The sequence below is a fragment of the Neomonachus schauinslandi genome, chromosome 4, assembly GCF_002201575.2.
Source record: "Neomonachus schauinslandi chromosome 4, ASM220157v2, whole genome shotgun sequence".
NCBI classification, from domain to species: Eukaryota; Metazoa; Chordata; class Mammalia; order Carnivora; family Phocidae; genus Neomonachus; species Neomonachus schauinslandi.
The window spans coordinates 35,661,787-35,675,087 of NC_058406.1; the positions used below are offsets into that span (position 1 = coordinate 35,661,787).

Below are 13,301 nucleotides of genomic sequence, written 5' to 3' on the forward strand. Positions count from 1 at the left end.
TCTGGCAGGACTTCCTGGGAGGGCCCACTCAGGCCAAGAAAGGGGGCAGCACTTTCCAAGGATCACACTGAGGTTTGGGGCAGAAGAAGGACTGGAATTCCGGCCTCTTGCTTCCAGCGCAGAGCTGTTCCCCCCACACTCCAAAGGGTCCCAGTATTATAAAATGCTCCCCCAACAGGACAGCTTGGCCTGGGGCCTGGCCGGACTCTGGGTCAGAGGATGAGCCCGCCCCCGGGCAGCCTCCCCAGAGCTGCCCGGACCCCTCCTCCAGCCCCTGGGCACTTGGCCCAAGCTGCCAAACCCGATTTTCTGGTGGCTGCCCAGAGGCTGGCTGGAGCAGGAAGCCTGCTCTGGGCAAGGACCCCTCGGGCCACAGTCCTCCTCCCCTCCTGACACACCCCCACCCCCGCTCTTCCCGCACCTGTGCCGCCACCACTTCCTCCTCCCTGGGCCTGCCATCTCCTTGAGTTGCCGCCTGGGCACCAGGAGGTGTGATCCTGCCCTACTCCTCTACTCCTCTCCGAGTTTCACTTTTCTCATCTACAGATGGAGGACTAAGGACTGGCTCCCAGGGATCAACGGGGGGGGGGGGGGTTCCAAAGAAAGGGGGCCATGAATCGTGGGGGGCCACCACTTGGAGGGTGGGTTGGGGCGATGTTGGGAGCACAGCCTGGGGTGTGAGGAGGAAGCTCTGCTCTGTGGAATTCTGGAGTGTGGTTGTTGGGGTGGAAGGTGCAAGGTCAGGGAGGGTACCCCTCTGGTTTCCTCGGGTTATCTCCATGAGATAGAAAGAGAGAGCATCATCGCAGACCGAGGCCCCTTGTTACCAACGTTCAGAGTCCTTGACACAGTTTGGTGCAGTGCCTGTGTGATCTGTTTAATGTCTGTCTCCCACCGAGCTGTAACACCCACCAGGAAGAACTCCTGCTGTCTTGCACACTGCTCTAGCTCCAGAACTTGGCACCCTCCCTGGCACATGGCACGCACTACTGACGGAGACGGAGTTTCAGATTGAAAAGCAGAAGCGGAGGCACCCTAGGGGCTGGAGACCAGCCAGGTCTGCTCACCGAACCCAGGCCCCTGTTCCAGGCTGCCACATGGCCCAAGCCTCCTCCTCTGGTGTTCTCAACCTCCAGGGAGCTCTGGTGGGGTGGGAACGAGTGAGCTGTACCCAGTCATCCAGGGGTCACCTAGACTGGAGTGGTGGGTGCCCTCTGGCTGCAGCTGCCTCCGGGAGCCTGGAAGGGGAGGGGCCGTGGAGGAGCCCGTCATTGCAGAGGGAAATAAAAATAGCCAGAAGAGATGATGTCATCAGGTTCCCACAGCTCAGCACCCCCCCCCCCAGTCACACACATACACACACACTCTCACAGACACAGATATACACAGACACAAGTGGGGGCGTGCGCGCACACACACACACATACACACACACTCACTCTTATAGGGGAGGGAAGCTTCTGGGTTCCAGGGCCGGGCAGGGAAGTCTGGTGAGTGTGTCTGCATGTGTGCGTGTGTCTGTGTGTGCCTGGGTTTGCATGAGTGTGATTGCACGTGTGGCTGTCTATGTGCTTATGTGCTTGTCGAGACGCAAGCATGTTGACGTCTGCGTGCGTTCTTTTACAGGCACGTGCATGTGTAGTTACATATGCCAGCCGGGGAGGGCCAGGGGCAGCAGTGGCGGCGAGTAGCTCTGTTTATAAGCCTGTACTTGCATGCACCTGTGTTTGTTGCATTGTGTGTCTGTGAGTCCACTTCTACTTACACGTCTGCATATGTTCATGGACTGTGACATGTGTCTTTAAACGTGTGGGCCCCTCTGTGGGCCTTGGGCGCTAGCCCAGCCACCTTCCTGCTTTGACTGAGGTTCAGCGCCACTTCCCCCATACCCCGCCGAGCCTCATGCCCCGGCCTGCGCGGTCTGCGCGCAAAGTGTCAGTGACTTCTCTGTCCCGTCCCTCCTCTCAGGGTCCCAGCAAGCCTTGGCGATGAAGGACACAGACACAATTCCTTTTCTCCTCACAGGCTTCCTGAACCCCGGGGGGGGGGGGGGGCAGGCCCAGGCTCTCAGGCTTCACTCCCACCCCCAACCCTTAGGGAAGGGAGCCCCGGACACACACCCACGCATACAGCGACGCCTTAGAGAAGAGTCCCTCACAGTGTTTCCTGCCACTGAGACACAACTCCGTGGAGACACACCCCACAGCAACCCAGTTACACCTGATGACACATGGGCACACACTCAGAAATCCAAATGGAAAATCCCCAGGCCGGAGTGCTCAGCACCCTCCCCCTTTCTGGACTCGACTCAGTCTTGCCCCACCCCTAACCGCAGAGGCTCAGCTGACAGCCTCAGAACACACTGGCCTCAGGGAATAGCTAGGGGGCCGAAGGTGGCCCGCCCTCCTCGGAAGCAACCCTCTGCTGCCTCAGGCTGCCCGCACCCCATTCCTGACCTTCATTCCTCTCAGCCAAGCCTCCCTCTGGCACACCCAGACCCTTACAAACACACCTGATGCTCTGCCAGCCGCAGCGGCACAACCCATTGCAGAGGCACACTGAGCCACATGTCTGCTCACAGTCCCATGTCCTGGCCTCTCTCTCTCTCTCACACACACACGCACACACACACACACACACACGCACCCCAACATCTACATCTGCACACTCACCGTCGCAGGCACAGAGCCACACAGAGCTCACACCGAAGCACTCTCGGAGTTAGACTCCAGCCCTGAAATCTCTCGTGCCATCCCTGTCTGATCCATGCCTCTACCTCCCTCCTCAAGCATCTGGCTCTCTGTAACTTCCAAGATGTCTATGGAGACCCTTTTCCCTGTGCAATGCAGGAAGGCCCCCTACCTCCTGGGGCAAATCAGTAGCTGAGGCCAAAGATGGAGAAATGGTGTGTGTTGCTGACCTTGTCCTGTCCTTCCATTGTCTAACTGTGATCCCATCTGTCCTCACTGAAGCCTGTCCCTGGGAGCGTTCAGCCCCAGCCCTGCCGTCGTACCCCGCATAGTTGTCTGGAAACACCTTGGAGTGGAGTAAGGCCGTTGGAGCAGAAATGATTGTATTTGGCTGCTGTCAACCACTCATGGCCCCTAGAAGATGCAGGTCCGGAGCCAGCCAAGCTTCTGGACTAGTTTCTGGACATTTCTAGAAGATCAGAAAGCTGCCAGGTTGACAAAGGTGACTGAGAACTGAGGAGAGGAAGGGGAGGGAAGAGTGTGAGGAAGACAGCAGTTCTGGAAGCTCCACTGTTCTTAGATTCACAGTTCCCCAGGCCCTCCACTCGGCCAATACACCCTCCATTAAGGCTCTCAGCCTTTAGGAGTCTGCCATCAAGACCCCACCATATTTTGGGGGTGATATTTCACACAAGGTGTGCCCCCTAGAGTGCCTAGGCAGGGCTAAGATGGGGGAAACGAATGGCCCTGGTTTTTCCAACCCCCACCCCGCCTCAGGGCCCTTGGCTAACTTTGTGGCGGAAGGATCCACACACTGGTGGTGGCGGTAGGAGTGTTGTTGATATCTGTGGCCACGGTGGCAGGATTGGTGGCTGCAGTGGTGGCAGCTGGGCCTTGGGGTTTCTGCCGGTACCTTCTGCGGCTACACTTGAACATCCTGGGATTTCGAGGCCGACGCCAGCCCACCCCTGGCCTGCGGTAGGGGGAACTTAGGCCCCGGGGCCGAGGGGCACGGACAGGCTGAGAAGGCCCCATGGGCACAGGGAGCTTCTGTAGTGTGCCCGAGGGTGCTCCTGGCCAGGGCAGCTGGGGCCTCTATGACATAGAGTCCGCATAAGGGTAGTGCTCTTTATTATAGGTCCTGGTCCCCTGCCCCTCCCCGTGGGTCAGGCTCCCTCAGGGTTCTCTCAATGGGTCCAGCCCAAGGGCCAGAAAAACCTCAGCTTGGCCCCTAGGGAAAAGGAACTCTGAGTAGGGGAAAGTTACTACCTCCCTTTCTCATTTATCCACATGGACAATATTAACAATGTTTCTTAAGTATTTACTGTGTGCCAAAGAGCGCCCAGTACTCTACAAACACTCTCTCATTAATCCCACAACCACCTTACAAGGAGACTATCGTTATTCCTATTTCATATACAGTCGATTCTCATTATTCACAGTAGTTATGGTCTAATAAAGTCCCCACCACAAATAGCGCATTAGCAAATCGAGCCAATGTACCTATCGGGTTAGATTCCTACCAGCCTCGGGTCATAACATTTTTGTCAACTGATCAATCAGAACATGACCTCGTTTTATGTGTGTTTCTGTTTATAGATACCCAATTTAAACTATATTGTTGTTGAGTCATTAACATTAAACTCACAGCCAACAGCACTCTAACTTGTACCTGGATGACATTTATCTAACATACTTCCTCGTAGGTCACATCACAGCCTTCTTGTGCTCAGAGACACTAGACAGCACTTCAGCAGTATTTGATAAACAGCAAAATCACTAACCAAAAGCACAAAAATGGGAAAAATGTGACATTGAATAAACCACAAGAAGAACAGGTGTACATTATAAGAGGTGAAACAAGGAGGCAGAGAATCCTCTTGTTCAGCCTCAGCTGAGAACATGTGGATGGGGCAGCTCAACATTTTTGCAGCTCGGCAAATGTCCACGAATGACCGCAAAGTGACATGAGTATGTGTGGGGATACAAATAAATTCTAGTGAGTAGGTAAATTTACAGATACGGAAACCATGAATAATGAGGATTGACTGTATAAGGAAACTGGGGCTCAGTTAGGTGAGGTCACACGATTAGAGGCAGGCAGGGGTTTCCCCCATCCCTGATGGCTACGGTCCAAAGCCCAGACATTTAACTCTTGATGTTCTATGCTCATTTATTCATTCAATCATTCAGGAATTGTTCACTAACAACTTCATGTGTGCTGGGCACTGAGGTCATAGATGGAGGTGACCTGGCTCCAAGTCTTCCTGAAGGCAAAGAGAAAGCCATTCATTAGTGCAGGTGGAGGAACAGCTAGGTCCCTAGGGGAATGTAAGTTGTGTCAACGTTTTCTTGTAGCAGACAGGAATGTCAGTGGCTCTGCCAAGCCTTGCATTGAGTTGTTGTGTAACAGTGGACTTCAGCCCCCTCTCTCTTTCTCTCTTACTCCACCTCCAGTCCTCCTTCCCAGCCTCCATCTTTTCTCTGGTCCTGTAGGAACCTGCAAGGAGGGCTTGGGGTCCTCAACACCACCCTTAAAGGCCTCACACCTCCTTCCCCTCCATCTTCTACTCTTGCCATCCTCAGTCTTAGAAAATGGACCTTGCTCCCATCAACTTCTAGCCACTATTCCTGTAAACCCACTTGCCCTTGGCCATTTTCTTCCTCCAGCCCCAGACCAAGGCCTCCTCTCCTGTTCTTTCTGGAAGTCAGCTCCTCCTGCCTTCTTAGAGATTCCATCACTAAAGACAGTCTGCTTGGTGGTTAAGATACAGACTCTGGCACCAGACTGACTAGGGGTGAATCCTGGATTTACCACTTACAAGCTGTGTGATCATGGCAAGTACTTAACCTTCCCGTGCCTCTGTTTCCCTATATTTAAAAAGGGGGGGAAAGAGAATCTATCTCATAGGATTGTTGTGAAGAAGGGGAAAAGACCATATATGTAATGCATTTAAAACACGATCTACACAGATATTAGCATTATTGACCCCCCTCCTGTTTCTTCAGCTGCTTCCTCCCATTATAAGAAACAAAAATTAGTGTCAAATATATTCAAATTTTTTTTTAAAGATTTTATTTATTTGAGAGAGAGAATGAGAGAGAGCACATGAGAGGGGGGAGGGTCAGAGGGAGAAGCAGGCTCCCTGCCGAGCAGGGAGCCCGATGCGGGACTCGATCCAGGGACTCCAGGATCATGACCCGAGCCGAAGGCAGTCGCTTAACCAACTGAGCCACCCAGGCGCCCTATATTCAAATTTTTTAAAAAATTTTAAAAGTCCACTTTGTCCACCCCACACCCCCTCTGGCTATGACTCTCCCTACTCTGACTTTCCCACTCTGTGGTCATTCCCGGTTTTCCCAGAGTGGGGAGAAAATCTTACTTAAAATCCCTATAACTATTCTGTTATATAGACCAGGAAACAGGCTTAAAACTGAGCTTAAGAAATCCCCTCCTCCCGCACCCCCCCCCCCCCGCCGGGGTCACACAGCTAGGAAGCATCAGAACCAGCATGGGAGTACCTGGCCTGAGTGACTCCAAAGCCAGAACTTCCGCAGCACCTCGATGTGGGGAGCATTGGAGTGGAAAGTAGGACAGGCAGTGGAAAGAGGCAGGCAGCCCTTGAGGGATTCCTGTAGACTGGGACGGCGAAGTTTTAGAATTGGGGGTGATGCTTTTGTGGGATCATGGTGCCACCTTCTGGCAGAAAGGAAAGGGGTGCTTGACAGATTGCTAAGAACACTGGATTGGGGGGAAAGCAAGAGAAAGGAAGGGGAGGGAGACGGGTAAGGAGGAAAGACGAAGGGAGGAAAAAGATGGGGAAATTGAAATTTTATAGAGGGAAAAGGACTAGAAGTCACATGCTACTCAGAGGAGGGGGTAGAAGCTGCTAAACCTGGGTCATTTCCTTGAAAGTGTGTGTGTGTGTGTGCTTGAGAGTGTGTGTGAGAGAGAGACAGAGACAGAGAGACTTTAAGTATGTCCCTCGGATGTTGCTTTGCGGTTTCTTACTTGCTGGGAGTCAGTCCACACACAGTGCAGTGTGTGTGAGGCATGTGTGCGTGTGTGCACTCGTGAGCATGGGTAGGTGTTTATGTATGTATCTGTGTGTGCAGATGTGTGTGCCCGTGAGCACACGGGGTATGGATGAATGGATCAGCAGATGTAGGCTAGAAAGCATCCGTGCACCATTGCGGTGGAGGGCACTCGGAGATTCTGGGGGCCACTTGCTTACCCTCCAACTTCTCTTCCTTCTTCAGATCAGGAAGGGTGTTGCTGTGGTTGGCGTTGCCAGGCCGAGGAGGCCTGTGGCTATGGGGACATATCTCCAGGCAGCAGGGGGCAGCAGGGAAAGAAGCAGCTGACTGGCTGTGGGGTGGGGCAGGCGGGAAGGTGAGCAGAGGACTTTAAAACTCCTGCCCCACTTGCAGGGGAGCAGTGCTGCTTGAGAGCCAGCTCCGTCTCACGGCCTGCCCACTCGAGTGGCAAATCCCTGGAGTAGTCTGTCCCCTCTGGAGCCTCAGCAGATCCTTCAGGTCTTTCAGAACTCACTACCAAGAGCCCTGAACAGGTGATGGCACAGGACAGAGATGGTCCTATGAAGTAAAATCAACCTGGAAACAGGTTTGGGAAGCTGGAAGGCAGATGGGGAGGGTCCTGAAAGAGTCCAGGGTTGGTTTAGTGGAGGGGTCCAGGATATGTAGGTGCCAAGGAAGGGCGTGGAGTGATCTGTGGTGTGGGGGTTGGGCTTGGGGTGCCAGTGGAGAAACCTGGAGTGTCAGTATCTGAGTGTCAGGCGCTGGGAGAGGGCCTGGGCCCTATAGAGAGGCAGAGGTGTCAGGATAGGACTTAGGAAAAGTTCGGAGGTGTCAGAGGCTAGATGCGGGGGGAGTTTGGGTGATTTATGGGTCCTGGATGCTGGGGTCTCATATGTCAGGGTCCAAATGCCAGGGCTAGCCCAGGTGGCAGTGGAGGCAGGCAGCACGAATTCCTAACTCACACTTGTCTGCCTCCCAGGAGCCACCATGCAGTGCTTCAGCTTCATTAAAACCATGATGATCCTCTTCAATTTCCTCATCTTTGTAAGTATGAGGGTTGTGGGATTTTCGGGCCTCCCTGCGGGAGTGGGTCACAACCTAAGCAGAGTTCAAGCTGGGAAATGGGAGATCGCTGTGCCCAGACTCTGTTGTGCAAGTTTCCCATTATGATAGGGTGCAGAAGTCTCCCTAAATGCTGAGTCCTGGTCTCAGGAGCAGCCTGGCTGCCACACAAGTTGGGGTAGAGAAGCTTAGGAGGAACTCCTCCTTTCCAGGAAGCTTCAGACCCGACTTAGGGCAGGGTAGGGTAGGCTAACAGGAATAATGTCCCCGTTTTATAGGCACTGGGGGCCCAGGGAGGGGAGGAGGTTTGCCCAAGTCTACCTAGTGTACAAGGAAGTTCAGTGGCCGCTGCAGGATGGACGGGGAATTGAAAGGAGAGATGCCCAGAGACCTCAGAGCAGAGAGTCTGCCTCAAGCAACCCTTATTCATTCAACAAACATGTATTGTCTAAGACTCTAAGTGCTAAGTGCTGGGGGAAAAGTGAGTGAGCTCTTTCTCTGCCCTTGAGGATCTCAGGTCCAGCAGGCCAGACAGGCAGACAGTTGCAACATACAATGCCTGGCCTTAGCACAGGGGCTATGGGAGCCCCCAGGAGGGGGCTGGAACCCTGGTCAGAGAAGACTATCTGGAGGAAATAGCTGAGACTGGACATTTACGCTGGGTGAAGGGGTTGTAAAGCATGCAAAAAGGCCCAGAGGCAATGAAATCAAGTATTGTTCAGGAAACCAGGAACAGATGGTATAGAGCATGTCTGAGGAAGCTGAGTAATAAGGCATGACCCTGGAAATGGTGGTGGAGATGGGGAGAAATGGACTAAGGAAAAGCCCTCAGATGCTGGCTGAGGGACAGAAGGAGGGGCAAGGGAAACAGAGGCTTCAAAGATAAAGCCCATGTCTCTGGTCTGAGCAACCCAGGGGATGTCTCCCAGGCAGCTGCATACCCAATGGGGTTGCAGCTCTGGTTGGAGCTGGACATGGATATTTGGAAGTCACATGACCACAAATAATCAGCGAAACCATGGGAGTGGGTAAGAGCTCTCAGGCTGAGTGAGTTCAGCGAAACCCAGTTTACAAGGGATATGTGGAGAAATGGCCACCAGGAAGCAGATAAAGAGTAACAGGAGGAAAACAAGGAGACCACGATCTCAGAGAGGTCAGGAGGGTTGGCGCACAAAGTGCCCACCCGATTTAGCGCAGGATGGCACCACAGACCTTGGAGCCACATTAGAATGGCTTAGAGTGAGTGAAGGTGAGGAGGTGGAGACATGAAGTATAGAGGGATTTGGAGAAATTGGGCTACGGGTATGTTACCTCTCTGACTCCGATATGGTGCATGCCTTGGGCTTCTTTTGGCTTCAGGGAAGTAGCCTATATCCATATGTCTGGGGAAGGCAGAGGGATCCCAGCAATATGGAGAGCAGGTGTTCTGGCCCGAGGGGGTTAAAGGCAAATCCGGTTTGGTTTCTGGCCCCTGTTGCTCAGGCTTTGCCAGGCTGGGCAAGGCAGGGCAGGTCTCAGGCTCCTTGAAATTTGACCCTGTAGGCTGGGAGCCCAGCTCTCTGTCCTTGGGCAAACATGCCTGGGATCTAGCCACAATCTGCCGTCTCACTCCTGGTTCTAGCCTCAGTTTCTACAGCTGGGGACTGGGCACCAAGGTGGTTATCAGGCTGATTCATCCACTGATGCTCTGGATCCGCAAGGCTTTGCTCTAAGAGCTGTGGCATCTGGACAGAGTACCTCCTCCCCCGTCTGGGCCTCTGGATTCACTGAGGTTTGGGATTGAGACAGAGAGCCTCTAAAAGAAGCCCCGGCTGCACTCCCCCTCTGGTGCCTCAGTTTTCCTTGTGAGGCAAGGAGGGGTCTAGGTTAGATGAAGGGCAGGCCTCGAGTTTGATCCTGGAGAGGAGCCAAATGGGGCCCCAAGGTAGGTGTCTTTTCTCACAGTCCCACTCCACGGTTGGAAGCAGGTGTAAACCTCAGCCCCGCCTCTGTTGCTATGGTGACCGTTGAGCCTGTTCAGGGCTTCCACCCCACTGTTTCACCTGTCCCAGGACAGAGGCGGTCAGCTCCACAAGGAAATGGGGTGGGGGGCCCTGCTGGCCTCACTCGCTTCCCTCCTAGCCATGCGGCAGGACCCTGACAGCAGTGAGGAAAAGTCCTGCCTTGCCCTCCCCCATCCTGTGGATATTTCTAGAACCCCCGATCCCATTTATATCTGCATTGGTGTGCAGCCTGGTGCTGGCTATGGGTGGCCCAGCTCCCATCCTTCTGGCTCTACAGAATGTTTTTCCTCCCTGCAGGATGAGTTTTTAGACTCCTTAGCCAATAAAAGGAGAAATTTCTCATTTTCCATCTTCCTGACTCAACTGTGTGGTAAGGAGCTGCTTGCCCGCACCGTTTTAAGGCCTGCCTCTCTGTCCCCAGCTGTGTGGTGTCGCCCTGTTGGCCGTGGGCATCTGGGTGTCAATCGATGGGCCGTCCTTCCTGAAAATCTTCGGGCCGCTGTCGTCCAGTGCCATGCAGTTTGTCAACGTGGGCTACTTCCTCATCGCTGCTGGTGCTGTGCTCTTTGCTCTCGGTTTCCTGGGCTGCTACGGTGCTCAGACTGAGAACAAGTGTGCCCTCATGATGGTGTGTCAAACCCAGCTCCCCGGGCCCATACCCAAGACCCAGGGTCCCCTCACCCTTGAATCGAGGCCCTGGGGATCCCCAAACCATGCTCTGGACTCCAGGGCCCTCAGCAGAGGGGGCCGCGGCCTCCTTTTCCTGGGTGGTGGGTTACAAGTAAGGCATGAGGGACCGTCTCTCTCTCAAACTCGGAGCTCTGTTCCCCATCCAGTTCTTCTTGATCCTCCTCCTCATCTTCATCGCGGAGGTGGCAGCAGCTGTGGTCGCCCTGTTGTACACCAACACGGTGAGGGGCAGGGTGAACCACCATGGTGAGGGGGGGGGGGGCGAACCCCCGGGGGGGGGGCGGGGCAAGGGGGGAGATTGGGAAGAACCCTGCAAGTGGGCTGTGGCCTGTGCGTGGCCACCTTCCAGGCCCAGCCCTGAGCACTGGCCTGTCCCCCCCCCACCCCCAGGCTGAGCACTTCCTGACCTCGCTGGTAGTGCCCGCCATCAAGCAAGACTACGGTTCCCAGAAGGATTTCACCCAAGTGTGGAACACCACCATGGATGGGGTAAGGTGGGCTGGGGGAGATTTTGGGGTGGGGGGAAAGAAGCAAGGCCCTGCTGACCACCCTTCCCGCCTCCTCTTCAGCTCAAGTGCTGTGGCTTCAACAACTACACGGACTTTGAGGACTCTCCCTACTTCAAGAAGAACCATACCTTTCCCCCTTACTGTTGCTCCGACAGTGCCAACGGCACAGCCACAGGACCCTGCACCAAGGAGAAGGCGAATGACACCATTGTCCAGGTGCGGCATGGAAGGTGGGGGCTGCTTCCATGGCCTCAAAGTGCTGAATGAGGGAGGGGTGCAGCTGCTGACTGTGGCTGCTCTCCCCTCCCCCAAGGGTTGTTTCAGTCAGCTTCTGCATGACGTCGGAACCAACGCAGTCACCGTGGGTGGTGTGGCAGCCGGAATTGGGGGCTTGGAGGTAAAGGGGTGTGGAGTTGGGAGGGCAGGATAACCCCACTGGACCAGGGTGCTTGACCCATCTCCGAGGCCTTGCTGGAGGAGACAGACTTCTACCGGAGCTTCCTGCAGGGTATCCGGAAGGCAGGGGACTAAAGCATGAGGGCCCTCAGCACATCCCTCACCTCGGCCCGTTCCTTTTCCACCAGCTGGCTGCCATGATTGTGTCCATGTATCTGTACTGCAATCTGAAATAAGTCTGCTTTTGCCTCCGCCACCGCCTGCTGCCACCTAAGAACTGGGGAGAGGCACCCTGGCACTGCCAAGCGGCAGTGACTGGGGTGGGGACAGGATCCAACGGTGTCACTTGGGCCAGAGTGGGCTGGCCTTGCTGCTCTGGACTTGGGGCCAAATAGGGGATGGCCCCCTTCAGGCTGTGCCTGACTTTTCCTTCCATGGGTGGGGTTGGGGCCAGGACCTCTAAGGCAGCCGGTTCTCCTGCCCACGCTTCCAGTCTGTCCCTCAAACCCTTGGCAGCCCTTCAGGCCCAGGGGTGCTCTTGGTGACCCCAACAGGCCCCTGGGGGATGAGAGAAAGACACCCTATCACGCAGGCATATGTAAAATCAGCAGGCACCGGACAGAGAGGTAGAAGGCACTTCAGAACTAATTACCCAATTAAAATGTCTTCGTTCGGAACTCTTTCCGTGTATTCTTGGAGAGGCAGGCCCGCTTGCCCAACCTGGCCTCAGATTCCTGAGGGGCTGGTGACTCAACAGGCCCCGGTAAAGGTCACAGAAGGAAAGTAGGGGGAAAGTAGGTGCCTGTTTCTCCTTCACTTGAATTCCAGGCCTGGGAGGGAGCCTAACAGGGATGACCAAGAGGGCACTCAGGGAGGACTTGGGGGCTGGGCCAGTCTGCCTACCTATAATGTGGGAGGACTTTGGCCTGAAAATACCCCCTCCTGGGTGGGGGCAATGGGCTGGAAAGCTATGAAAATAACAAGTCTGTGCCCAAGTGGGGGCAGAGAGACCAGAAATACTGCCAAGGCAATGGAAGAGGGTCACTTCTTAGGCTCTGGAAACCCTCCAGAAGCCCCTATCACAGGATCCAAGCTGCCTATCCTTCTCAGTCAGGTAAAGCCCCACACCTGTCCCGGCTTTGGGTATTTTAGAAAGATCTTTGTTTATTTTTGGTCTTGGTTTGTCTCTGGGACTCTACAGATCTCATCTCTTATTTAATCTTAACCACCCCCAAGCTCCAGAAACTGGGCCTAGAAAGGCCAAGTGACTTGTTCTACACCCACAACCTTCCCTGAAGGGCTGAGCCTTGATTTGGGCCCAGGCTGTCTGACTCCAGAACCTGGTGCGGTCCTGGCTGGCATGGAGTCAGATTCACTTGAAGGCCAGAAGATCCCAGACATAGATCTGAATGCTGCTGAACCAGGACAGCACTAGCGAGGGAGGCTATGGCCAACAAAACCCAGCCTGACAGACCGTCTTCCCCCTTGCTTCCCTTTGACCCCTGGTCCTTCCTCCCTGGCTTTTCTAGGGCAGCCCAGAACTGTTTATTACCCCTTGCTGAGCCCAAGAAGGAACAACAACCTGGCCAGAGCCACACGGTGCCCGAGAGCTAATCTGAGACCTAGCTCAGAAGCCTGCGAGGGGTGGGGTTGGGGGGGGGACAGGGAGAGCAAGTCCCCACTAGTCCCTCTCCCCCCTTCACCACCTGAGCATCTCTCGCACAGGTGCGTACACAGAGGCTGTAGGGCGTTTGTTTGCCCAGGGCGGGCCTCCACCTCGTCTCCACCTAGTCATGGGCTCACTTCCCCTCAACCCGGTTGTTTGTCGTAGCACCCCAAGCACTATCTCTATCTCCAGCAAACACTGAAGGCGTCAGGGTGGCGAGAAACGGTCCAAGCAGCACACCGCGTGT

At 54.7% G+C, this 13,301-nt stretch overlaps 2 protein-coding genes across 4 annotated transcripts; one reads left to right on the top strand and one right to left on the bottom strand.

Moving 5' to 3' along the window:
• Positions 1-3,159: 3,159 nt before the first annotated feature.
• P3R3URF (PIK3R3 upstream open reading frame) lies at positions 3,160-3,725 on the bottom strand. Its single transcript, XM_044913834.1, has 2 exons — positions 3,482-3,725; positions 3,160-3,203 (listed from the first exon to the last, which is right to left on the bottom strand). The coding sequence occupies exons 1-2, from the start codon at positions 3,723-3,725 to the stop codon at positions 3,160-3,162; spliced, it is 288 nt and encodes a 95-aa protein (XP_044769769.1).
• Positions 3,726-7,116: 3,391 nt separating this feature from the next.
• Positions 7,117-12,065, top strand: TSPAN1 (tetraspanin 1). 3 transcript variants are annotated; one of them, XM_021683859.2, is made up of 8 exons: positions 7,117-7,261; positions 7,708-7,772; positions 10,215-10,421; positions 10,630-10,704; positions 10,874-10,972; positions 11,053-11,208; positions 11,306-11,389; positions 11,577-12,065. In XM_021683859.2, exons 2-8 carry the CDS (start codon positions 7,716-7,718, stop codon positions 11,622-11,624), a joined length of 726 nt encoding a protein of 241 aa, XP_021539534.1. In that variant the 5' UTR covers positions 7,117-7,261; positions 7,708-7,715; the 3' UTR covers positions 11,625-12,065. The 3 variants fall into 3 exon arrangements, 2 of the variants coding, with proteins under 2 accessions (XP_021539534.1, XP_021539535.1); XR_002480000.2 differs by having other exon boundaries at positions 11,317-11,389; positions 11,577-11,602; XM_021683860.2 differs by lacking the exon at positions 11,577-12,065 and having other exon boundaries at positions 11,317-11,406.
• The last annotated feature ends 1,236 nt before the right edge of the window (positions 12,066-13,301 follow it).

Coding starts and splice junctions, on each gene's coding strand:
- P3R3URF (XM_044913834.1), bottom strand. CDS start 3,725: ATGGGGCCTTCTCAGCCTGTCCGTGCCCCTCGGCCCCGGGGCCTAAGT. Junction 3,204..3,481: donor GTGGATCCTTCCGCCACAAA/GTTAGCCAAGGG, acceptor TCCTCTCCTCAG/TTCTCAGTCACCTTTGTCAA.
- TSPAN1 (XM_021683859.2), top strand. CDS start 7,716: ATGCAGTGCTTCAGCTTCATTAAAACCATGATGATCCTCTTCAATTTC. Junction 10,422..10,629: donor ACAAGTGTGCCCTCATGATG/GTGTGTCAAACC, acceptor TTCCCCATCCAG/TTCTTCTTGATCCTCCTCCT. Junction 11,209..11,305: donor CGAATGACACCATTGTCCAG/GTGCGGCATGGA, acceptor CCCTCCCCCAAG/GGTTGTTTCAGTCAGCTTCT.